The 25,266-nt window shown below is 42.6% G+C and overlaps 1 protein-coding gene across 3 annotated transcripts in view; it reads left to right on the forward strand.

The window, feature by feature from the left end:
* Positions 1 to 25,266, forward strand: part of pabpn1l (PABPN1 like, cytoplasmic) — a 62,615-nt gene that overhangs the window by 7,261 nt on the left and 30,088 nt on the right. For all 3 annotated transcript variants that reach the window (XM_034192269.1, XM_034192260.1, XM_034192276.1), the window contains one exon: positions 12,962 to 13,079. In XM_034192269.1, the coding sequence (XP_034048160.1) occupies positions 12,962 to 13,079 (118 nt within the window). The remainder of the gene's footprint in view (positions 1 to 12,961; positions 13,080 to 25,266) is intronic.

Genomic DNA, 25,266 nt, shown 5'->3' on the forward strand with positions numbered 1-25,266 from the left:
TTGATGGAGTTAATTGTAAAAGCTGTGTGCAGTGTTTTTGCAATGACTACAAAGTCGGCTCTAATCAGAATCCATACTGGTGAGTAGGCCTGTCAAGATAGCAAATTTTGCTGGGCAATATATTGCCGAAGAAAGTATCATGATAATCGATTATATTGCGATATTATTGCAGATATTATTTTAAGACAATTTAATCCCACTGATATGATATAGCATAATAATGCAAGTACAGTAAATCTTGTATATAATGCATTCAGATGGACAGGATAATTTTGTCTATCTAAATCTGCTGTATAAAACTGTCCCCCCCCCCCCAAGTCCACTGCGGAGTGGTACCTTAAAATCCAAAAGCCTGATTTGTTTCTGTAACTCCATAGCCATGCAACGACCCTTTTAAAGTTCTCTGTCGTGTTAGTGGGAACAGTAGCTTTTTCTGGATCAGTTTGTCCCTCAGTGAGCACCACGTCTTTATGCAGTCATCAACCTCCAAATTAACATTACGGTATGTGCAATTTGCCGCCATGAATTGCAGGTCATTTGAGCACCTTTGTAGCTTTTCAACTCAGTGTTGTAAAGTTGGTCGTATTTGCGGATTTTTCTGCCAAATGTATTTTATCAACGTGCGGAAAAACTTTTAAAACATGATGAGAGAGGAAGGAGTGAAAGCAGAAAAGTGACCAATCACAGCCTTTGCGGCCTCCGTTGTTTTGTGCATGCACATGAGGCTTCAGAGGGGGTTCACAGGGACACGTAGGGCTCTGATCTAAAGTGGCTTGGTTTGTTGCACCCTGGGATATGTGTGAAACGTAACACCATATTACAGTGCAGGCAGCAAACAGCATTTTGTTAATAATCGCCTGCTTCATTTAGGGGCCGGGTCTGGCACGGTTTGAAAAAAATAAATGCCTGGGCTTTTAATCAAGAAAATATGGTACCCACTCTCCTCAAAACAGAGTGTCAGTGCTGAACTTCATTTCGTACCTCTGTTATTGGGCACACAGAGACTGCTTTGTCTGGTACATGCAAGGGGTTTTTAATGGAAATACATTGCAATCAGACAGGACGTTGTGTCTGGTGTGAGCAAAAATTCTCTATACAAAATCTGGTATATATGGTGTTTATTACATGGGAAACCATACAAAAGCATTGGGACTTCTGTTTTTGTCTTGTGAGCACAAGTATCTGGTTCAGGCAATGACAGTTTAGGTGACTTTTACTGTACATCTTTTCACACACAGGCTTTTCAACTGTTGAATGCCTGCATCTCTTTAATAATAATATAATAATAATAATTTATTAATTTATGCTGCAGCTATCGAATATTTTTGGAATCGAGTATTCCATCAATTATTTTATCGATTAATCGGATAAAAAAGTACATTTGTATTTTTAAACAATATCAGTAGTGGCAGGCCTCTCCCTAAGCAGTGGCACAATGTCGCTGTGCCATCATGCAGATTTTTAAGTTTAGGATGTTCCCTCTCTCTCTGTTTTCCCAGATAAGTATTTATTTTTTCACATTAAGTTTTGGAGTTTTGCCAAACCATAAGCCCAGGTGCTCTGTGAAATCTTCAGTCTGCAGACAAGACATTCTTTTTTTTTTTCTTTTTTTTTTTTATTATTGCACATTTCATTTGCACTTTTTATTACTGTGATTTATTCAGTGTTCAGTGTATATTTCTACATGCCATACAGAGTAGCTCATACCGAAGTCAAATACCTTGTTTTCTGTGGATACTTGGTGAATAACAAAGCCTTTGAAAAAACAGCTGTGGAGTGCAACATTTTCACAACAGCTGCACTGATAAATTAACTACAGCCTGTTGATAAAACTCTTATCAAATCTGAAACTTTTTTTTTTTTTTTTTTTTTGAATAGTTAAACATGATTAATTTAAAGTGTGCTTCCTTTCGCTTCATCTGCGGAGGTGGAGAGCAGCCAGTGGTGCAAACCACTTTATAAAAAAATATATATATAAACACACTGCTTCACTTTAAATGCATAATAAGTCCGTTTCAGACGATCAGCACAGACCCTTTCTCTTAAAAGGCTTTATTTTACTCAGCATGTGGCTTTGTAAACTTGTAGCATCACCTGCTACATTGATTAGCGCTTACATTAGTTATGGGCATGCTTCTTCTCGTTTTTTTGTGGGAGCGTTACAGTGCCACCTACAGGCCTGGCATATGTGCTACAGCTTTAAACGAAGCTTCGAGGCAAATTCTTTGCCTGTAGCAAAACATTTTCTACAGGCAAAGAATTTGCCTGTAGCAAATTCTTCTACAGGTAATTTGCCTGTAGAAGAATTTGCCTGTAGCAAATGTAAGCTTCGAAGCAAAGAATTTTAAATTCTTTGCCTCGAAGCTTACATTTTTTGTAATCGAATTATTCAAATTACTCAGTCATTTCAGCCCTAATTTATATAGCACCAAATCACGACTAATCGCCTCAAGGTGCTTCACATAGATCATTTAAAATCAATCAATCAATCAATCAACTTTTTTCTTATATAGCGCCAAATCACAACAAACAGTTGCCCCAAGGCGCTCCATATTGCAAGGCAAGGCCATACAATAACCATGAAAAACCCCAACGGTCAAAACGACCCCCTATGAGCAAGCACTTGGCCACAGTGGGAAGGAGAAACTCTCTTTTAACAGGAAGAAACCTCCAGCAGAACCAGGCTCAGGGAGGGGCAGTCTTCTGCTGAGACTGGTTGGGGCTGAGGGAAAGAACCAGGAAAAAGACATGCCGAGAAGGGGGGCAGAGATCGATCACTAATGATTAAATGCAGAGTGATGCATACGGAGCAAAAAAAGAAAGAAACAGTGCATCATGGGAACCCCCCACAGTCTACGTCTAAAGCAACATAACCAAGGGATGGTCCAGGGTCACCCGATCCAGCCCTAACTATAAGCCTTAGCGAAAAGGAAAGTTTTAAGCCTAATCTTAAAAGTAGAGAGGGTATCTGTCTCCCTGATCTGAATTGGGAGCTGGTTCCACAGGAGAGGAGCCTGAAAGCTGAAGGCTCTGCCTCCCATTCTACTCTTACAAACCCTAGGAACCACAAGTAAGCCCGCAGTCTGAGAGCGAAGCGCTCTAATGGGGTAATATGGTACTACGAGGTCCCTAAGATAAGATGGGACCTGATTATTCAAAACCTTATAAGTAAGAAGAAGAATTTTAAATTCTATTCTAGAATTAACAGGAAGCCAATGAAGAGAGGCCAACACGGGTGAGATATGCTCTCTCCTGCTAGTCCCCGTCAGTACTCTAGCTGCAGCATTCTGAACCAACTGAAGGCTTTTTAGGGAACTTTTAGGACAACCTGATTATAATGAATTACAATAGTCCAGCCTAGAGGAAATAAATGCATGAATTAGTTTTTCAGCATCACTCTGAGAGAAGACCTTTCTGATTTTAGAAATATTGCGTAAATGCAAAAAGGCAGTCCTACATATTTGTTTAATATGTGCTTTGAATGACATATCCTGATCAAAAATAACTCCAAGATTTCTCACAGTATTACTAGAGATCAGGGAAATGCCATCCAGAGTAACGATCTGGTTAGACACCATGCTTCTAAGATTTGTGGGGCCAAGTACAATAACTTCAGTTTTATCTGAGTTTAAAAGCAGGAAATTAGAGGTCATCCATGTCTTTATGTCTGTAAGACAATCCTGCAGTTTAGCTAATTGGTGTGTATCCTCTGGCTTCATGGATAGATAAAGCTGGGTATCATCTGCGTAACAATGAAAATTTAAGCAATACCGTCTAATAATACTGCCCAAGGGAAGCATGTATAAAGTGAATAAAATTGGTCCTAGCACAGAACCTTGTGGAACTCCATAATTAACTTTAGTCTGTGAAGAAGATTCCCCATTTACATGAACAAACTGTAATCTATTAGACAAATATGATTCAAACCACCGCAGCGCAATGCCTTTAATACCTATGACATGCTCTAATCTCTGTAATAAAATTTTATGGTCAACAGTATCAAAAGCAGCACTGAGGTCCAACAGAACAAGCACAGAGATAAGTCCACTGTCCGAAGCCATAAGAAGATCATTTGTAACCTTCACTAATGCTGTTTCTGTACTATGATGAATTCTAAAACCTGACTGAAACTCTTCAAATAGACCATTCCTCTGCAGGTGATCAGTTAGCTGTTTTACAACTACCCAGAACAATCGGAGAGAAAGAGTCTAACCAAATACCGGCATCACTGAAAGCAGCCAAAGATAACGATACATCTTTGGGATGGTTATGAGTAATTTTTTCTCTAATAGTCAAAGTTTTGTTAGCAAAGAAAGTCATGAAGTCATCACTAGTTAAAGTTAATGGAATACTCAGCTCAATAGAGCTCTGACTCTTTGTCAGCCTGGCTACAGTGCTGAAAAGAAACCTGGGGTTGTTCTTATTTTCTTCAATTAGTGATGAGTAGAAAGATGTCCTAGCTTCACGGAGGGCTTTCTTATAGAGCAACAAACTCTTTTTCCAGGCTAAGTGAAGATCTTCTAAATTAGTGAGACGCCATTTCCTCTCCAACTTACGGGTTCTCTGCTTTAAGCTACGAGTTTGTGAGTTATACCACGGAGTCAGACACTTCTGATTTAAAGCTCTCTTTTTCAGAGGAGCTACAGCATCCAAAGTTGTCTTCAATGAGGATGTAAAACTATTGACGAGATACTCTAGCTCCCTTACAGAGTTTAGGTAGCTACTCTGCTCTGTGTTGGTATATGACATTAGAGAACATAAAGAAGGAATCATATCCTTAAACCTAGTTACAGCGCTTTCTGAAAGACTTCTAGTGTAATGAAACTTATTCCCCACTGCAGGGTAGTCCATCAGGGTAAATGTAAATGTTATTAAAAAATGATCAGACAAAAGGGAGTTTTCAGGGAATACTGTTAAGTCTTCTATTTCCATACCATAAGTCAGAACAAGATCTAAAATATGATTAAAGTGGTGGGTGGACTCATTTACTTTTTGAGCAAAGCCGATAGAGTCTAATAATAGATTAAATGCAGTGTTGAGGCTGTCATTCTCAGCATCTGTGTGGATGTTAAAATCGCCCACTATAATTATCTTATCTGAGCTAAGCACTAAGTCAGACAAAAGGTCTGAAAATTCACAGAGAAACTCACAGTAACGACCAGGTGGACGATAGATAATAACAAATAAAACTGGTTTTTGGGACTTCCAATTTGGATGGACAAGACTAAGAGACAAGCTTTCAAATGAATTAAAGCTCTGTCTAGGTTTTTGATTAATTAATAAGCTGGAATGGAAGATTGCTGCTAATCCTCCGCCCCGGCCCGTGCTACGAGCATTCTGACAGTTAGTGTGACTCGGGGGTGTTGACTCATTTAAACTAACATATTCATCCTGCTGTAACCAAGTTTCTGTTAGGCAGAATAAATCAATACGTTGATCAATTATTATATCATTTACCAACAGGGACTTAGAAGAAAGAGACCTAATGTTTAATAGACCACATTTAACTGTTTTAGTCTGTGGTGCAATTGAAGGTGCTATATTATTTTTTCTTTTTGAATTTTTATGCTTAAATAGATTTTTGCTAGTTATTGGTGGTCTGGGAGCAGGCACCGTCTCTACGGGGATGGGGTAATAAGGGGATGGCAGGGGGAGAGAAGCTGCAGAGAGGTGTATAAGACCACAGCTCTGCCTCCTGGTCCCAACGCTAGACAGTCACAGTTTGGAGGATCCCAAAAATTGGCCAGATTTCTAGAAATGAGAGCTGCTCCCTCTAAAGTGGGATGGATGCCGTCTCTCCTAACAAGACCAGGTTTTCCCCAGAAGCTTTGCCAATTATCAATGAAGCCCACCTCATTTTTTGGACACCACTCAGACAGCCAGCAATTCAAGGAGAACATGCGGCTAAACATGTCACTCCCGGTCTGATTGGGGAGGGGCCCAGAGAAAACAACAGAGTCCGACATTGTTTTTACAAAGTTACACACCGATTTAATGTTAATTTTAGTGACCTCCGATTGGCGTAACCGAGTGTCATTACTGCCGACGTGAATTACAATCTTACCAAATTTACGCTTAGCCTTAGCCAGCAATTTCAAATGTCCTTCGATGTCGCCTGCTCTGGCCCCCGGAAAACAATTGACAATGGTTGCTGGTGTCGCTAACTTCACATTTCTCAAAACAGAGTCGCCAATAACCAGAGTTTGATCCTCGGCGGGTGTGTCGTCGAGTGGGGAAAAACGGTTAGAGATGTGAACGGCTTGACGGTGTACACGGGGCTTCTGTTTAGGGCTACGCTTCCTCCTCACAGTCACCCAGTCAGCCTGCTTTCCCGACTGCACGGGATCTGCCAGGGGGGAGCTAACGGCGGCTAAGCTACCTTGGTCCGCACCGACTACAGGGGCCTGGCTAGCTGTAGAATTTTCCACGGTGCGGAGCCGAGCCTCCACTTCGCCCAGCCTGGCCTCCAAAGCTACGAATAAGCTGCACTTACTACAAGTACCGTTACTGCTAAAGGAGGCCGAGGAATAACTAAACATTTCACACCCAGAGCAGAAAAGTGCGGGAGAGACAGGAGAAGCCGCCATGCTAAATCGGCTAAGAGCTAGTAGCTACGCTAAGCTAGCGGATTCCCAAAAACACACAAAGTAAATAATGTGCAAATAATCCAAAGGTGATTCAGCAGAAGGAGTGCCCCAATCAAGGCACCAAACAGGCCATGAAGCAGCACAGGCAACGCACGACAACGGTGCTAAAATAAAATAAATAAATAAATAAATAAAAACGAAAGCGTTAGCAAAGCAGAATAAAATGAAATAAGATTAAAAGACAATAAAAAATGTAACCATAAAAAGGTGAAAGAAGTAAAATAAATAAAAGGAATTAAAAAAAACACACAATCATATAAAATACTAATGATAAAACAGGGAGAACAAATGTGTCTTCAGCCTGGCTTTAAAAGTCTCCACAGAGTCCGACTGTCGTATCTGCGCAGGCAGATCATTCCACAGAGCTGGGACGTGGTGATAGAAAGCTCTGTAACCTGCTGACTTTTTCTTCAGGCTATGGCTCTTCTTAAGAGCCATAGTCTGTAATGCTAAATGGTTTATAGAAGGGGGGTGAGTTGTTTCAGTAGGCCACTGACATTTTTTGGGGGGGAAGATGTGTTGTCCAAACAGACTGAAATCACGTTTTTTATCCAAAGATCCCTTCAGGCGCAAAATTACACGGTAGGGGTTAAAGGCCAAGCGTGCCGCAGCCCGTGCGGTCGCAGAGGCAGAAACTTGGGTCTGGGAGGAGTTCGGGGAGGCTATGGAGGAGGACTATCGGTCGGCCTCGAAGAGATTCTGGCAAACCGTCCGACGCCTCAGGAGGCGGAAGCAGCTCTCCACCGGCACTGTTTACGGTGCGGGTGGGGAGCTGTTGACCCTGACTGGGGATATTGTTGGGCGGTGGAAGGAGTACTTCGAGGATCTCTTCAATCCCATCGTCGCGTCTTCCGAAGAGGAAGCAGAGACTGGGGACCCAGAGGCGGACTCATCCATTACCCAGGCAGAAGTCACCGAGGTGGTTAGAAAGCTCCTCAGTGGCAACGCTCCTGGGGTGGATGAAATCCGTTCTGAGTACCTTAAGTCTCTGGATGTTGTGGGACTGTCTTGGATGTCACGGATGGAGCGTGAGATCGATAGACGGATCGGTGCAGCATCTGCAGTGATGCGGTCGCTGTATCGGACCGTCGTGGTGAAGAGAGCTGAGTAGGGGGGCAAAGCTCTCGATTTACCGATCGATCTACGTTCCGATCCTCACCTATGGTCATGAGATTTGGCTCATGACCGAAAGAACGAGATCATGGGTACAAGCGGCCGAGATGAGATTCCTCCGCAGGGTGGCTGGGCGCTCCCTTAGAGATAGGGTGAGGAGCTCAGTCACTCAGGACGAGCTCAGAGTCGAGCCGCTGCTCTTCCACGTCGAAAGGAGTCAGTTGAGGTGGCTCCGGCATCTTTTCCGGATGCCCCCTGGAAGCCTCGCTGGAGAGGTGTTCCGGGCACATCCCATTGGGAGGAGGCCCCGGGGAAGACCCAGGACTCGCTGGAAGGATTACATCTCTCGGCTGGCTTGGGAACGCCTTGGGGTTCCCCCAGAGGAGCTGGGGGAGGTGTGTGTAGATCGGGAGGTCTGGGCGGCTTTGCTTGAGCTGCTGCCCCCGCGACCCAACTCCGGATAAAGCGGAAGAAAATGGATGGATGGATGGGTTAAAGGGGTCAAAACAATGACACAGTCAAAATGTGGATTTTGACCTTTGAATATCTTTGTGCGCCCTCAGTCAGCGTCATTGATCTTATGATATATGAATGTATGGATGGAGTTCTCCCATTTAGCATTATATTTTTCAAGGCTAACTGAGGGCACCGCCTATAGGTGATGCTTCAAGTCACAGCTTTTGGCATTTTGGTCTACATTTGGGACCCTCCCAGGGCCTGCGCCCTGAATAAACCTTGCTCATTTATGCGTATTTGGATACACAGGGACAAGTTCTTTCCAAATTTGCGTGAATGTTGGTGGCTTAGTTAGGGCACTTTTGCATAGGTGGCGCTCTTTATGTTAAGAACACGATATTTGGCGATTTTTCATTTGGCCATATCTCGGTGCGCCCCCTATGGATTTCACTGAAACTTGTTTTATTGTGTTCCTCTGTATCTCTGCTATTCAGGATAAAGATATCAGGAAGGCTTTTTGCCTCATTAAGCCACGCCTTCCTGTCAAATTATTGTATTTTGCGATCAACATATGTCTGTCTCGGTCTCTTTGAAACTCAGTGTATTCAGGAAAAAAACCAGAAACATTGCATACGTAAGACTGAATGATTACCTACTGTGAAAGTGGTGTCGCTGTTTTCACTACTGCTGTGATTGCACACAGAGCCATGCAGAATTATTGTTCCACTGTGTGATGTTGTTCACAAGTAAACTGTTTGGTAAACACCGTTCTTCCACCAGACTTGCTGGCTCCTGGTAGCTTAACTTAGCTATCGGTTTAGCTCGGCTTAACCAATAACACAAACAGCTAGCTGCTCCATGTCACAGTTCATCTGTGAACAGTGGTCGCTCGTCCTCGAGTTCTGTCCGACTCCGTGATTGCAGATGTGGCCTCCTCAGCGACACTCGGTGGTTTCCCACATGTAGCAACTTCACTCAGCATGATGCAGCGTGGTGGCACAAACCACAAATGTCAGTTTTTCGCGCTTTCGGGAGTGGAAACACTTTGTTAGAGTTCTGCTGGCCACAGAAATGGAAACAATAGAATCTGTGGGTTTTTTTGAAGCTCATTCTCACCCTGTGCGCGACTTCACTTCTGCAGTCTGTGAGAGGGGCACTGTTTATTTAAAAAAAAAAAAAAAAAAGTTCTCACTTTCCTCCTCAAAATGTTATCTTTGGGAAATCTGTCCACCGAGTAAACATCATGAATGCTGTTGTTGAATTCTCGAAAAACACACCAGTTCACCATTTTGACATATTCACCGTCAAAAAAACAAACAAAAAAAATTTAAAATGGCAAAAAAAATCAGTTTTTCCCATTCATTTCAATAGAGGATCTTGAGAGGCTTGGCTTTACATGATGTCATCAAAGTCCACATTCCTCGACAGGTTCATTCAACAATTATTTTATTAGTCACGGCGCTCCATTTATTCATGCCAGCATTCACCACAGACATCATCAGACTATTCTGCTTGCGATGAAGATAAATCTCATTCGTGATCCACCAAGAGAGGTAGAAAAAAGAGAAAAAAGCATAATAACGGGGCTTTGTCGTGTAGCTTTAGCTTCTCCTGCTACAATGATTAGCTCTTCCACAATAAGAGAAAATGATGTGTAAGCATTACAGCGCCACATACTGGCCTGGCTATGTACTTTGTATACTAAGTATTTTGTTCATTTTGAGCATTTTGTATGGACGCAGATAAATCTTGAAACTGGTGTGTTTACAGAACACTATTTGAAAAAGGACAGAGAAATAGACTATATTGGGACAGTGCCATAACAGTTATGTGTGTCTTCTCTGTTTTCTGTGGGAGTGTTTCAACGCCAAGTAGAGATCTGGCATTGAAACACTCAACGCCAGATCTCTACTCCATACTCAACTCAGTATGGAGATATTTCTTGAAACGGTGCCCTGTTTAAGGAACACTTTTTGAATCAGCCAATCACATGGCACCAACTCAAGGCATTTAGATATTTAGACGTGGTGAAGACAACTTGTTGAAGTTCACAGCAAGCGTTACAATGGGGAAGAAAGGGGATTTAAAGGGGATAGAGAATCAAAATCATCTTTTTCATGTTTTTGGTGTTAGTTCAGGCTCCCCGCTGTGGAGAATACACACGAAGTGCCAGCAAGTTTCAGAACCTCTGTTTCAAGTATTTCTCCTTTTTTGAATTGCCCCTAGAAAACAGGCCAATACATTTTTGAGAGAAAACTTGCGTCACTTTTTCACCAATAACCCCCCCACACACACACCCACCCTCTTTCACACATGCCCCTTCGAAATTAATTATTCATAAGGTTGTGCCCACCCATTCGTAACACTCGAAGAGAAGCAATGGCGAGCTACAGGTGTGCTTTCCCAGGCTGTTTTAGCGGACTACGAGCTTCCCACGGAAAGCAATGTACGCGATCACTGGCTTTTATTCATTTTTAACTGCATCCCCAGTACATACAACCGCCGACTATTTCTTTGCTCTGCGCATTTCACGGAGGACTGTTTCACAAACCTTGCATGAGTTCGAGCTGGCTTCAGTCGGCATTTAATACTCAGTAGAGGGTCAGTTCCGACTCTGTGACAAAATCAACCCCAGCAATCAGTACAGCCTGTGAGTATCACATTTTCTTTTGTTTTGAATTTGTGTTGCGCCATATTCCTGTTGTAAGAATTGCACGTTAGCTCTGGTTTGTTCCTCTAAAGGGAATGAGCTAACCCCTTAGCAGCTAGGGATGTGTATCGAGAACCGGTTCCTTTTAGGTATCGTTAAGAAATGACTCGATCCACCGACATCAATAAGCTTTGTGCTTAACGATTGTTATCGGTCCTTCAGAGTGACCGTTGTTTGGGGGGGCGTTTGTCAGGAAAATGATCATTTCTGTATTGATTACAGACCCTGCAGCGGGTCCATAAACAACTTTTCTGCAGCTTTGCTTTGAACTTTGAACCAATCGAAGCAGTGCTTTGCAGATTGAACCAATGCTTCGATTATTCTTTCTTTCTTTTGCTTAATTTTCTCCTGCTAAAACCCTAAAGAGCATACGTCTGTGAGTATTATTTAACCTTTTCTATGTTAAACCGATCTGTTATGTTCTTCTGAAACAGTTGATAGATGTATTTTATAACTTAAAAACGGGAGCGATGCTAACGTGTTAGCATGTCTATGGCATTTTCAATGTTAAGTTAGCATTGCAGCTGTCATCACGTTCGGGTGCATTTGTTTTCAAATTGTAATATTTTTTTTAAATTTATTTTTGTTTATATATTAATAATCATGATTTATATACAATTTTAGAGAAAGAGGCAAAAAATAACCTGAATAGAAACACAACAGAAAATATAAAAGCAATGAAAATAAATAAATAATGCTTTCTTTTCAGTGAGAGCAAGGGCAGCCAATCAAACAACGGCAACCGATCAGCGCCACCTACTTGCATTTCATAATGAGGTTGCCAAATAAGCTCCGAAACGACGCCATTAAAGGCAGACAAGGCATTCTAAACCCAACATAGTAACATAGCTGTTTCAGAGAGCCTTTTAGGAAGGTTCTGAGCCATTACAGACCCAACCAATTTTTTTTTTTTTTGGGCTACATATCACATCACAGAACAAGGATTAATGCCCCATTCAACCTCTCTCTATCACCTTTAAGTGACTTTGATCATGGTATGGTTGTTGGTGCTAGATGGGCTGGTCTGAGTATTTCAGAAACTAATCTACTGGGATTTTCACATAACACCATTTCTAGGATTTACAGAGACTGGTCCAAAAAAAAGAGAAGATATCCAGTGGGCGGCAGTTGTGTGGATGATAATGCCTTGTTGAGGTCAGAGGAGAATGAGCAGACTGGTTGAATGGGCGACTGCATGATGCTATCATATCAATATGGACCAACATCTCTGACGAATGTTTCCAACAACTTATTGAATCTATGCCATGAAGAATTAAGGCAGCTCTGAAGGCAAAAGGGGGTCCAGCCCGTTACCGTAACACCTCCAGGTACATCCTCTGGGTCCAAAATTGACTTAAAATTACACATGCAGCATTAAATAAGATGAGAGTTTCACTTTGTGTCAGTATTATAACAGAGATGTCTCAGATGATCCGTTAGGACGTTTCACCGCATAACAAGCCATATTACGTGTTTGCAATAAAATACTCAAAACTGACATAACAACAACACAACAGAAAGTGGCCGCTGCCGGCAGACTCTGAGTTACGGTTGGACGCTACAAGAGGAGGAGGAGGAGTCGCCGCTGAACTCGGCAGCTGTCACTCAAAGGAACAACACCCATAACTACACAGAAATTTATGGCTTAAAACATCTTAAACTAAGAAATGAGAAAAAAATTCAGCCCCTGTACAGTTTGTCATGAAGGTTGGAACTATCTACAGAGACTAAAACTGTTTTTGTACCAGGCTGTAAACATGTTTAGTTCTGCTCTAAAGTTGGACATTTTAACAGAGTCCTATGAGAAACAGCTCTGTTTTGGAGCCAGCTTCAAGCAGCCTGTCAAGGAACTACAAAAACATGACTTCTGCTTTAGGGCCAAAATTCAGGCTTGAATGTTGACGCTTGGTAGTAACTAATTGTGGGTAAAAACAGTAATTAAATTTCAAGGCTGCATGTGTTTATAGTAAAGCTTTTCAGCGTTATCCAGCTCCAGTTTGCAGTGGCTTCATCTGATGGTTTCTGTCTGTCTCAGGAGGTGGCAGCTATCAAAGCCAGGGTTGTGGAGATGGAAGAAGAAGCAGAAAGGGTGCGAGAGGAGGAAAGCTGTGATGCTGCCGAGATGCAGCTCCTGTCCAACAGCCCTCAGCCTGGTAAGGCCACCTGCAGGTCTTCTCTAGCCTGTGGTTATTAGGTGAAGTTGTTGTGCAGCTAAATGGTGATAGTGTATTACAGAGAGCTTGTTTGAACCAGGTGTGTAGTATCACAGCCTCCAGGCCAGTGAGGTAACCACATCCTTCACCATCTGGCTAACACCTGGGACACTACCCTTGCATGTGCATCCACGCTGCCCAGTGAGATGAAGCAGTGAGCCTCAAAGAACCAGAAGGGTCCTCTCTGCTGCCTGTGGCTATTTTTTTTTTTTTTCTGCCTCTGTGGTTCTAATTTTCATATTCATCCTCAGTGCCAAACAAATGGAAATGCAACTGCCACAAACCACAAAAGTTGGCACAGTTGACAAAGTTCTTTAAAACAACCTAAATGGGAATTCTTGTCAAAATCTACTCACTCTATTGTATTGAGAAAACCTCAACACTTAATTTCATGTCCTTTATGAAAATGTACACACAAACAAAAGTTTCCAAAATGTTGGCACAGTTTACAATATTAAGGACGATCTGGGACATCCCTGAGACTGTTGCACATCTTGGGGTGGTAATGTTTTGCAACTCCTGTGCCTCGAGTGGGTAATTAAATGATCTTGAACTGGACTCGAGATCAAATTTATATAGATTTTTGGTGATTGGCCTTGTACAGTTTTACTCTATACCTCCACACACACCTTAAAGGTCCGCCTTTTAAAGATATTTGACATTTTTTTGCACATATTAATAACTAGAAGCATTCAGAGAGTGCAAACCTCTGCCAAGGCCATAGGGTCACTTACCCTAAAGAGATTCCCTCCTTGGCACAGTGATCTATTCAACAATTCAGTGTTACAACCAAAACTATGATACATACACTTTTCTTTCCTGTATATTTGTCATCCTTGACCATGAAAACATACCGCTAGAACTTTGAATCACTTTTATGTCTTTATTAGTTCAAAAGTTATTGTATAAAAACGATTTTTCAGTAATGGCGGTTTTCTTCTGGATCTAGCTCCATAACATTTGAAGCTACATCAAATTTGATGACACCTTACTGAATCAGTACCGATTCAGCTACAATTTGGTGTTAGTTGTGCATCTCTAGCATCATTTATCACCTCACACTGACACATTTTCTATTTTCTCTATATTTTTGCATATTCTGGATCACCAGATCCAGAATCTGGATCCGATCATCACCAAACTTTGTTGTTTGATAGAACATTTGACTATGTTACACCCTTATTTTTTTTCAAGCCTTTCTGCCTTGTTTTTGTGGAGTTAGAAACTAGAATGTCAAAATTCCCCCTATCCCGCAATGGTGAAGAATCCTTTAAAAACATTCCTGGATCCGGATCGTGATCCAGATCACCACTAAAATGTAATCGCTTGTTCCTCTTGTCACTTCCAACCACTCCACAAAATTTCATCAAAATCCGTTCAAAACCTTTTGAGTTATCCTGCTGACAGACAGACAGACAGAAAACATAACCTCCTTGGCGGAGGTAACAATGGATTTTGAACAGCTGAGACATTGTTCAATGAATATTCCTGTGAGTCATGGGTGGGGTGGTATAAGGGTGACTAACGGTAGAGAGTTTGATTATACCGACCAACCGCTATAGCGTTGATGCATCGATTCTCTTCAAAAGTGAGAAGCATGATTTTGCCATTTTTCTTGGTTTCCTATAAATAATTATGATGGCTTTTAGAACTAACGAATAGAATTTTAACGATCAACCTGCGAGGTTGGACACATAAATTATTAATAGTGACTGACCAGTATTTCACAGTTCCTCTGATCGCGCCTCTTCGTCCTGGCGCCGCTCTGCTGTCGCACCTTTTTCCACTGAAGGCCTCGCTGCAGGTGTCTTTTTCCGAGTGAAGAACACAGTTTTGGGTAGATGTTGGCGCTCTTTTTTTCTTCTGGGCGAGAAGATTCTTGTAAACAGACACGCAGAACACAATGCGCGTACTCTCCCTTCGCGGTGCCGCGACCGGCCTGCTTGATGAGGACGCAGAACACTGCGCTGTTTATAAAAAAAAAAAAAAAAAAAAAGCATGCAAAATTGGACTAAAAAATCAGCGAAACTGCGAGGCCGCGGAAGGTGAACCGCGTTATAGCGAGGGCTATAACGCGGTTCACGCGGTTCTGACTTTAAGGGCATGAAGTTCGGGGTTCCGCAGGGATCCGTTCTGGGTCCCCTGCTTTTTTCCCTGTATATGGCACCCCTTGGGAACATTTTGCGGCGTTTCGGGGTTGCTTTTCATTGTTATGCTGATGATACTCAGTTGTATATGCCGATAGCTGCTGGAAATCTTGTCCACATAAAATCTTTACAGGACTGTCTTGCAGCAGTGAGAAGTTGGATGTCTAGCAACTTTCTACTTTTGAACTCTGATAAGACTGAAATGATGGTTCTTGGCCCAGCAAGACATTGGCACCAATTTGATCAGCTGGCGCTTAGCCTAGGTTCATGTGTTATACATCATACTGACAAAGTGAGGAACCTTGGGGTAATCTTTGATTCTACGTTGTCCTTTGACCTCCACATTAGCGACGGAGCTTTCTTTCATCTGAGAAATATAGCAAAGATTCGCCCCATCCTGTCTATGGCTGATGCTGAGACTCTGATTCATGCATTTGTCTCTTCTAGATTGGATTATTGTAATGCTTTATTTTCTGGTCTGCCGCAGTCTAGCATTCGAGGACTTCAGTTAGTGCAGAATGTTGCTGCCAGAATTTTGACACAAAGTAGAAGGTTTGACCACATTACTCCCATTCTGGCATCCCTTCATTGGCTAGCAATTTCTGCCAGATTGGATTTTAAAGTTTTATTGTTCGTTTATAAAATTGTTCATGGACTGGCGCCTTCCTACTTGGCGGACTTGGTTAAACCCTACGTACCTGCGAGGCCTTTGCGTGCACAGGGCTTCTGTGTGTTCCGAGGATGAACAAAAAGTCTGTGGGGTATAGAGCCTTTTCCTACCGTGGTCCGGCTCTTTGGAATGATCTACCTGCTGTTATTCGGCAGTCTGACACGGTGGAGATTTTTAAATCAAGACTGAAGACCCACTTTTTTAGACTCTTGTCATTAATTTTTTAATCTGTTTGTGTTTGCTTTGTAATTTCTTTTTATTCTACTGTGTTTTATCTTTTAACTGTGCTTTTCTTGCTTTTAATTTTGAATTTAGATTAATTTGTGTTGTTGTGAATTATGTGAAGCACCTTGGTGCGACTTTGTCGTGATTTGGCGCTATATAAATTTATAAATTTTATATATATATATATATATATATATATATATATATATATATATATATATATATATATATATATATATAATATACACTTTAAAGTAAAAATAAAGAAAACTTGGCGCAACTTGGATTGCAGCATTCTACTTGTTTGCAGGGCAGAACTGTCAAGCATACACATTTTTTTCCCCCAACTTGTAAAATGTAACCATTTTGAGGTTTTTTTTGTTGTTTGTTTTTTAAAGGTTGGTGGACTGGATCCCTACGTGATTTTTATATATATATATATATATATATATATATATATATATATATATATATATATATATATATATATATATATATATATATATATATATATCCCTGTTTCTGTGCAATTCAGCAGATGTATTTCAGCAGGAGGTTGAACATGCAAACCTTGCAGTTGCTGTTTTGTTTTTTTTTGTTTTTTTTTAAGTTACTATGTTTGTGAAGCATTGTGTGTTGCCCAGAAAAAGTGAAACACTTAGTGCAAGTCTGAACAGCAGCCGGCTTCGACTGTGGGTACCCGGCTGTTGGGTCAATAGTTACTCACCACGTCGAGCAAACCGTGTGTTTTTTAATAATAGACAAACACACTGCTTCGCTTTAAATGCACAGTACGTCTATTTCACGATCAGTGTGGACCCTCTTTCTCTTAAAAGGCTTTATTTTACTGTCGCACTGGAAAGCGGTAGCTTTAAGGGCTAAATTATTAGCTGTTACATGGCCTGAGCGCATGCTCTAGTCTTCTTCTGTTGTTTTTCTGCGACATTACAGCGCCACACACAGGCCTGGCATATGTACTACAATGTTTAAACCAAGCTTCGAGGCGCAGAATTTGCCTTGATCATTTTTGTAATTGAATTATTCAAGTAATCGTTTCAGCCCTAATTCATACCCTAATCTAGGACATCAGAGTCTTGATCCCCTTGAGAGCACCCAGAACCGAATTGTGGTGTCGGCCACGAACACATAACCAACCACACACAGAGACCCAGATCACAGCTATATATCCGATCACTACTGTGGCTGGTGTGTTGGTCCAAGATAAAAGTACAGAACCCTACCATATGACATGGACCACTCGGGCGTGTCGGAAGCCATACGGCTGAGTGCAAGCGACAACGGAAATGGGTCCAGGACGCAGGGCCCCAGGAGAAGCCAGGCGAAAAGGGCAGCGGAAGGGCACATGGGCCAGGAAGGGCAGCCACCAGAGCCACTGGGGCAGCACGACTGACCAACAGGGGAGCGCCCGATGGTGCTGGCTGCCATTAAATGCCGTAAAAGAAGATGATGCATGTTGATGACGCAATTTACTCGTAACCCATGGAAGTTAGAGCCACAAGCTTCAACACATCATTCTCATCTTGATTAAACATGGCTGAAAGCAAAACAGAGGAGGCTGTGAAAGACTGGTGCAACATCCATTATTTGGACTTCATTTGTTGATGAGTGTGATGATCAGCAGAAAACTATACTCTGTCGAGTGTGTGGGGCAACAGTTTCGGCTAAGAAACATAATGCAACAAATCTGAAACGTCACTGAATACCAACATTGCCAGACAATGCAGCTGAGATCCAGTCTGACGAACACAGGACAGAAGAAACAGGAACTGATCCAGACCTCCACCCAACAGTCATTTTCAAAAGGTACTCCTTACAGTAGAGCCCACAATGGATTGAAATGACCAGGGCCATAGTTGTTTACTTGTGTGAGGACATGGTCCCTTTTCAAACAGTAGAGAGACGCGGCTTTAAAGGCACGATCAGGGCTTTTGTTACATGATACAAGGTGCCAAGTCGCAAATACTTTACAGAAACGGTGATGCCAAAATTGTATGCAGAGCTCTGCGAAAAAGGTTAAAAAAGAGCTGTGTGACTTGAAATGCTTTGTCGCTGCAACAGACCTGTGGTCCAGCTGTACCAATGAGCCTTTGATCAGCCTGACCATTCACTATATAACGAGCGAATGAAATCTTGGCAGCCGGGGTTTATAGACGTCATACCTCCCCGCTGAACATAAGGCTGAGGAGATAGCACAAGGACTCAGGGAAGCGCTTGAGTCATGGGGTTTGAACGCCAAGTGTGCGTCATTAATGATAATGGAACAAACGTGGTCTCTGAATGATTGGACCAGGCTGCAATGCTTTGGACACAGACTGCACCTTGCCATCGGTAGATTAAAACATTTTGTGCATAATATTATAATATTTCAACATTACACTGTAATATTAAACAAATAATGAATGTTTGAGTTCAATGGTACGAATATTTCATGAGGTGAAAGCTGGAACAAACCATTCAACTCGGCGAGATTGAAAGAATGTAAAAACATTCATTATTTGTTTTATATAACGGCTAAAATAGATCCTTGTCATTTTATTAATTTATAAACAACAGAAAAGGGACTTACATTTTGGTGTTCCACTGTGATGTGTAGTCCAGTGATGCTGTGCACTGACTTCGGACTTCCATTTAAAAAAAAAAAAAAAAAAGACTGTGTAGTTTTTTAGTCCAGCCAAAAAATCACATCAGCGTTTCATGTTAGCAGCTTTTCATTCATCTAGATGGCTTACAGCGGAGTGGATTTTGTGTGTGTGTGTGTGTGTGTGTGTGTGTGTGTGTGTGTGTGTGTGTATATCTTACAAGAATTAGCAGTGTCAGTTAGCTCAAATTATGTCTCAGGAGAGTCGTGTCCCGGCCCCACTTGCGCGCACACACGCGCAACCTAGTCAGCGCTTGTGCGTGTGTGAACAACAAAAAATAAAACTGTGTACGTCCTCAGTGCAGCGAAGAAAAAAAAAAATCACGTCAGAAATAAGTCCAGCTTTTGTTCTGTTCCTGCTAACAACCTCCAGGCAGCACAGTGGATTGGTTTTTGTGTGTGGGCGCACACGTATACGTGCACGCATGCACATGAGTGCAATGGTAGCAAACGTATGGAACCAAATTTGCACTCTAAATGGAACCGAGCCGCACTCTGAATGCAATGCAACACAGATGGGATGAATTAATCCATGTCATGTGACATACAAAGCACCAATCAAATGACAAGAATCCACTCAGCCGTTATATAATTGCCTATATTACTCCATAGTAATGTTGCATTAGCGTTTAGAGATGTAGAATTCGCCTCTGTACAGTTGTAGAGCCAATGCTATTTTAATGTTGCATTTGTGTTAAGTGATGCTCATTCAGTCATAATCAAGCATTTCAGTATTTGTTGTTGGTGTGTGTACGCAGAGACAGAGAGAGAGCAAGATATGATTATGAAATGAACTCTCTTACAAATTTGTCAACAGAAAAAAGTGGGGAAAGACCCCCGAATTGACCATGCTGTTGCCTTAAGCCACCTTGACACTTGCACAGATTTGATCCCCGCACTGACATGTAATCTCTGCCAGTGAGTAAACTCATTGTAAACTCTGCAAGGCTGCATAAATTTTTGTGCTTCTTGCGTAAACAGTTATGATCATTGTGCAGCCTATTTGCAAACACTGCGTGTCAATACGTGTCATTGCGTTGTCGCGGCTCGTCTTTAGTCTTCTCAGGATGTCGTCTTTTAGATAACACAAACTAATTGCAAGTGATATGCTAGAAAATGACACAACACTTTAGAATAATTCAGCCTTAAGCAAGATAAAATGCACAGAGTTTTTAAGTTTATTTAAGCCTTCGACACAAAGCTTAGACAAACTGAGTCCTCTAGAGAGACTGAATATGACAACCGCGCTCGTCTATTTATTGGAGACCCGCGGGCATCGCTCCTCCTTCGACTTTTTTATTTATTTCATTCCCAAGACATGGTTTTCTATTGGAAGCGTCCTCTAGTGAACCCTAAGCAGGTGTTAGGCCATTATTTCAATGTGACAAACGCTCCCATTAAAACATGAAGGATTTACAACTGATTTTTTTAAAAGACCTTCAGCCACAGGTGCAGCTGGCCTGAGGCCCCCTCCGCACGTGGCCTCAGCCACACGTGCAGCTGGCCTGAGGCCCCTGCACGCGGCCTGCGGGAAAGCACCTAAAAGGCCTTGGAAAGCCCCTGACAGACTAAATGACTAATAGAGCCCTTTTTTGGGGTTGAACACCTGCTAGTTCAACCAGAGGACATACAGTTCGGATCAGGACACTTGATAGTTCATCACAGTTCAAATATGGACCTAAAAATTCTTCTACAGTCCCTCCTCTGGGACTCGAAAGAGTCCCATTACATCAACTATACTCTTGGGTTGTTTACTGACAAGACATCCTCATTTGTGCATTGCAATAAAAAAGAAAAACACATCACTCGACTTACTGATAACTCTGGTGCGGATATGAATATCAGTGATACTTCACACGGTAAATATATTGCAGTGCAGGTGAACCTACATACTAAGGCACAAGGTGAGCAATTAGCCGGATTATAGCAACGCAAGGTGACATTCAAACAATTGAGTTTTGGTGTAATTCAAGGCACGTAAAATGGCCACATAAAACAAGTTACAGCAACTTCTTAATCATGGCAAAGTAAAGGCTTTACATTGACATCAGTGCAACCAATCATCTTCTGGCATCTATTGACTCACTCAACCAGAGGCTCCAACCCATTATACTTGGTTCTACATATTATTTTGTTAAAGCGTCCCACATTTATTATTTAAATGCATCAAATAACCCCTATGTTACCACTATTTAGTCAACCAATCAAGAAACTATTCTAAGGTTAGCGCAGCTATGTCTAGTTAAATGATAAACACAATAAATGGTTTCCCTTCATGTCCGTCCTTAAGTCATTTGCCTTAGTCAATCGTATAATGGTTTTCATTATAGGCCATTTCTCAACATTCTCCACTTTGTTTTTCTTCTTTTTCAGCTTGTTTTCTAATGCCCGTTTTGGCCAGACACCAAATTTAGGCAATGCATGTCTCTTGAGGCATGCTATAATTTAAGAAAAAAGGGGTCCCTATGGTGCATCTTTACTACTAAATCTACAAACACGCCGTGTAAGGGTCCCCTTTTTATAACTTTGCAATGTGATATCTATGTGTATGCATTTAGCTTTATCTGTGTTACGCAGATGATGGTAAGGACAGACATTTACCCAACCTTCGTTACTAACATATATCCTTCTTTGTTTTTATTTACACTCAGATTTCTGAAACCAGTCTGCAATTCAAACTCAAGTACCAAGATCATAGTCCGTGTTCAGTGCCATTACGTCAGTCCGCGCTCCTCAGCATTTACTCAGCGTCTGAAGTTTTGGGAGAAGTTGGGGAATATGGGGAGGTTGGCCTTTCAGGGGTAGTGGGGGAAGGATTAGGAATTCTGGCTTTCAGTCGTGCAGTTCTCTGATGGATCTTGCCAGGTTGTACAGGGCCCCCAGAGAATTCTTGCCCACATTCAGGGTGGTGGTGGCCAGCCCTAGCTGTTCCCTCTCCATATGCTCCATCATACTGGCTAGCATGTCCATACTAGACTGAAGACCACACAGTTGAGTATGGAGGCCCTCCTGAGCACAAGAGATGTTGGCATTGTCACGGTGTATCCTTAACAGGTATGCAGCTGTCTGACTCAGTTGTGGCATGATTTCCTCAAATAGCCCATGGGGAATGTGATTTGTGAGGGGCAGGAGCTGCTCCAAGGTTTTTGGAACAGACTCTTGTGGAAGACGAAGCTCTCGAACCAAGATTGCCATGTCCAGTGGGGTGACCATGACCAGATTAAGGTTGTGCAGTCCAGGGGACAGGAAGTACAAGGGGGAAGGCATTTCGTGTGTGGGGGGAGTATTGTTGATGTCGCACGGGCAAGTGGTTGGGACACTCTGGGCATTTAGCAGCCTGTACAAAGCTCCCCTCTGTCCTGGTGGGTGAGTTCGGCTAAGGTCCACCCCTGCTGATCCTCCTCCAGAGGTACTGGGCTGATCAGAATATCTCTCCTGCCTTGGGGGTGGAAAGCTGGGGACAGGTCCTAGCAGTGAATTGGGTCTAGGATGCACTCGGGCGGTTGCTGCATATGGCCGACCTTGGCTGCCTCCCCTGGAGGGTATCATTGCCAATGGCACATGTGACTGTCTCCATGGCATCTGCGGAAGGGGTGTGTTCCTGAGTCCAAAGGGTCCTTCAGGTGATGGTGGAGTCCTCGGGCCGACTCTTGCTGTAGGCAGATTCTGTGAAGCCGTCATCGCCAGGTGCTGGAACGATGAAGATCCTTCTGTTGCCAACTGGTTTAGCTGCTGGATGGAAGGCGGCTGTGGCGACCAATCATGTCTCGACCATCCCTCCTGTATATCCTCTTCTCCAAACAGTTCTGAGAGTCCAATCAGACTTGATAGAGGCAGATCAGGCATAGGTCCCTGATCAGGGGAGTCTGGTCTCTCAGCCATACTCCTGTGTCCTAGTAATATACATATACGTTCATTATTACAGCTCCATGTCATTCTTTCAGATATTGTCTATCCTATCCCTCATTTTTGTGGGTGCATGTGTGTGAATGTAAATGTGCGTGCATGTCGTCTTCCTCGTCTACAATATCACCCAGCACGGTCCATCCCAGTCCTCCCTATCTGGGGTGTACGCCACAATATTAGGGAGCTGGGGGCTGTCGGGGAGGATAATTGGTATTTCATCCATTTCCATATATTCTGGTTCTCTGTCTGTTTCGTTTGTGCTTTCTTCTAGGGCTCGGATGGCTAACAGTGGGAGCTGTCCTACTGTGGATGAAAGCAATTTATTGACCAGAAATTTTATCAAGGGAATACCACAACATATTACCAGCAAGACCGCCACCCCTGTTAGTGCCAAGATTACACCTATCTGGTATAACCAGTCTTTCCATGATATCCACCCTCTCCTTAGAGTCCCAAACAGTGAAAATAGTGGGCCAATATTCATTCCATTCCCTACAATGTATCCAGAATCGTCAGTTTAATTTCTCCCTCCTATGGAGTTACTTAACAGTTCCTGTTGCATCTCTTCAAGTGTGATTAAGAGCTCTGTCAAATTTCCGTCTTCCCCTGTACGCATGGGAATAGCTGTGCAACATTCGGTGGCTTTGATCATAATACAAACTCCTTGTTCATCAGCCATCATCATCTCGATAGCTAATCTATTTTGCATTGTCATTAGCGAGGTGGCGTGCAGTTGTTCGGTTAAGGCTCCTACTGCTGCCAATGTCCAGTTCAGGTATCTTTGCTGATTATACCACAAGTAATTAATCCACTGCACCTCCTGGAACCTAGAACGGATTTTTGGAGTAACCCCAAACAGAGCCAATGCCCATCCCCATTTATCCGCGTCTTCATCTGCTTTAACTCTGCTACTGTCTATGGCTTCTAATTGTCGGGGTATCCCTTCTGGTATCCCGTTTCTTACTGTGATGTTGTAGTCTGTTTTAAACGTCATTATTCCTCTTTTCTTACGAAGTTTCTGTGGCATGGGTTGTATTGAATTTGGCATTTCAATTACTGTTATAGCTCCTGTGAGCATCACAGGAGCACAAAGGCCTTTCCAATTAGGGGACAGCGATGACAGGAGTTTCCTTCTTTGTCCGCATATCCAAAAGATGTCAGCTAAGGGTACCGTTCCCTTAGCTAAATTTGGAGTAGATACCCATGAAGCATGGGTGAGATTCAGTCCAATTACAGACCCCCCTGTGGCCGATACTATTTGTTCACACTGTATGCCTGCTGCTGGCAGGGTGTGACAGACGGTAATGTTCCATGCTGTTTTGGCCGGTTTGTATTCTTGCTGCTTTTGCATACACTGTATGTGGTGTTTTGGCTGGGTCGTCCCTACCTGCCAATCGCTTATGTATTGTGCTACTAAGCCTTTAGCTATACAGAATGGGTGTATCATCCCTTTCTCTATTTTAATCATAGGTGGAACGGTTCCTTCTGTACTTAGGGGCACTGGACAAAGTTTACTGTCGGCAGCATATTTTTCATCACCTACTGCCATTTTCATAACACATTGTGTATAGCATTCTGCTTGGTCTGAGTTATGTTGGGGACTCCTATAACAGTTGTTGATATCAGGTAGGGGTTTAGCCTGAGGTATCACACCTTTCCGGTGACAGGCTATGCAAGGCTTTTCACTGATCTGCCTAGCCGAAAATTTCAACCATTGGTAAAATAAATTGGTCTTCAACCCTTGTGTGCGGGCTAGGTCTGTACTGGGATCCCATCTCCCTAAGTGACTGCTTGTTTCTAGGCTTCTAATTGTCCTCTTTTTCCTTGGTTTGATTTTTACCCATTTTGTGGCTTCATGTACTGTAACAGTTACGTCTTGCTTGGTTTCCCTGCATCCTCTTTTATCACAAATTACCTCTATGTTGAGTGTTCCCTCCTCTTCACATTTGATGCTAATGGCTTCGCCTAATATGTAATCCCCCAGCTTTCCCTGTATTCCTATGTTCTTGTAGGCTTTTGATTTAATGTATACCAAATTATATGTTTTTCCTGTGTTTAGAATGCCTTGTTTAGCTGCTATTGCGGCCATGGCCACGGCACAGTCCGTTGTATGTTTTGGATGTCTATTTTCTCCCATACTGACCACCAGTAGTATTGTCAATCCCTTGAATAATTCCTTAATCATTGCTCTGATGACTGTTGAGATGTGCTACTAGATGTGCTACTAAGTGAGCCGTCACTAGATGAGCTGTCACTAGGGATGTGTGGTGTATCTGTGCTTTGTCTGGGTTGTACTTCCTGCGGTTCTTCTGTCGGTAAATTTACTGAGTTACTGTCCGAGTCTGATGTCTCCTGTGGCCTGTCTATCTGTCGGTCTGTATTTCTGTCGGTCTGTTGGCCTGCGTCTCCAGTTGTCTCCGAGTCTGCATCTGAGTCTGTCGCTGCGCTATCTGGCAGGGATCCACTACTCTCTGAAGCTGTGCGTCGTCTTTGTTCAATCAGTCTCTGTGAGCGCCTTGG

Source organism: Thalassophryne amazonica, chromosome 2 (assembly GCF_902500255.1).
Source record: "Thalassophryne amazonica chromosome 2, fThaAma1.1, whole genome shotgun sequence".
NCBI classification, from domain to species: domain Eukaryota; kingdom Metazoa; phylum Chordata; class Actinopteri; order Batrachoidiformes; family Batrachoididae; genus Thalassophryne; species Thalassophryne amazonica.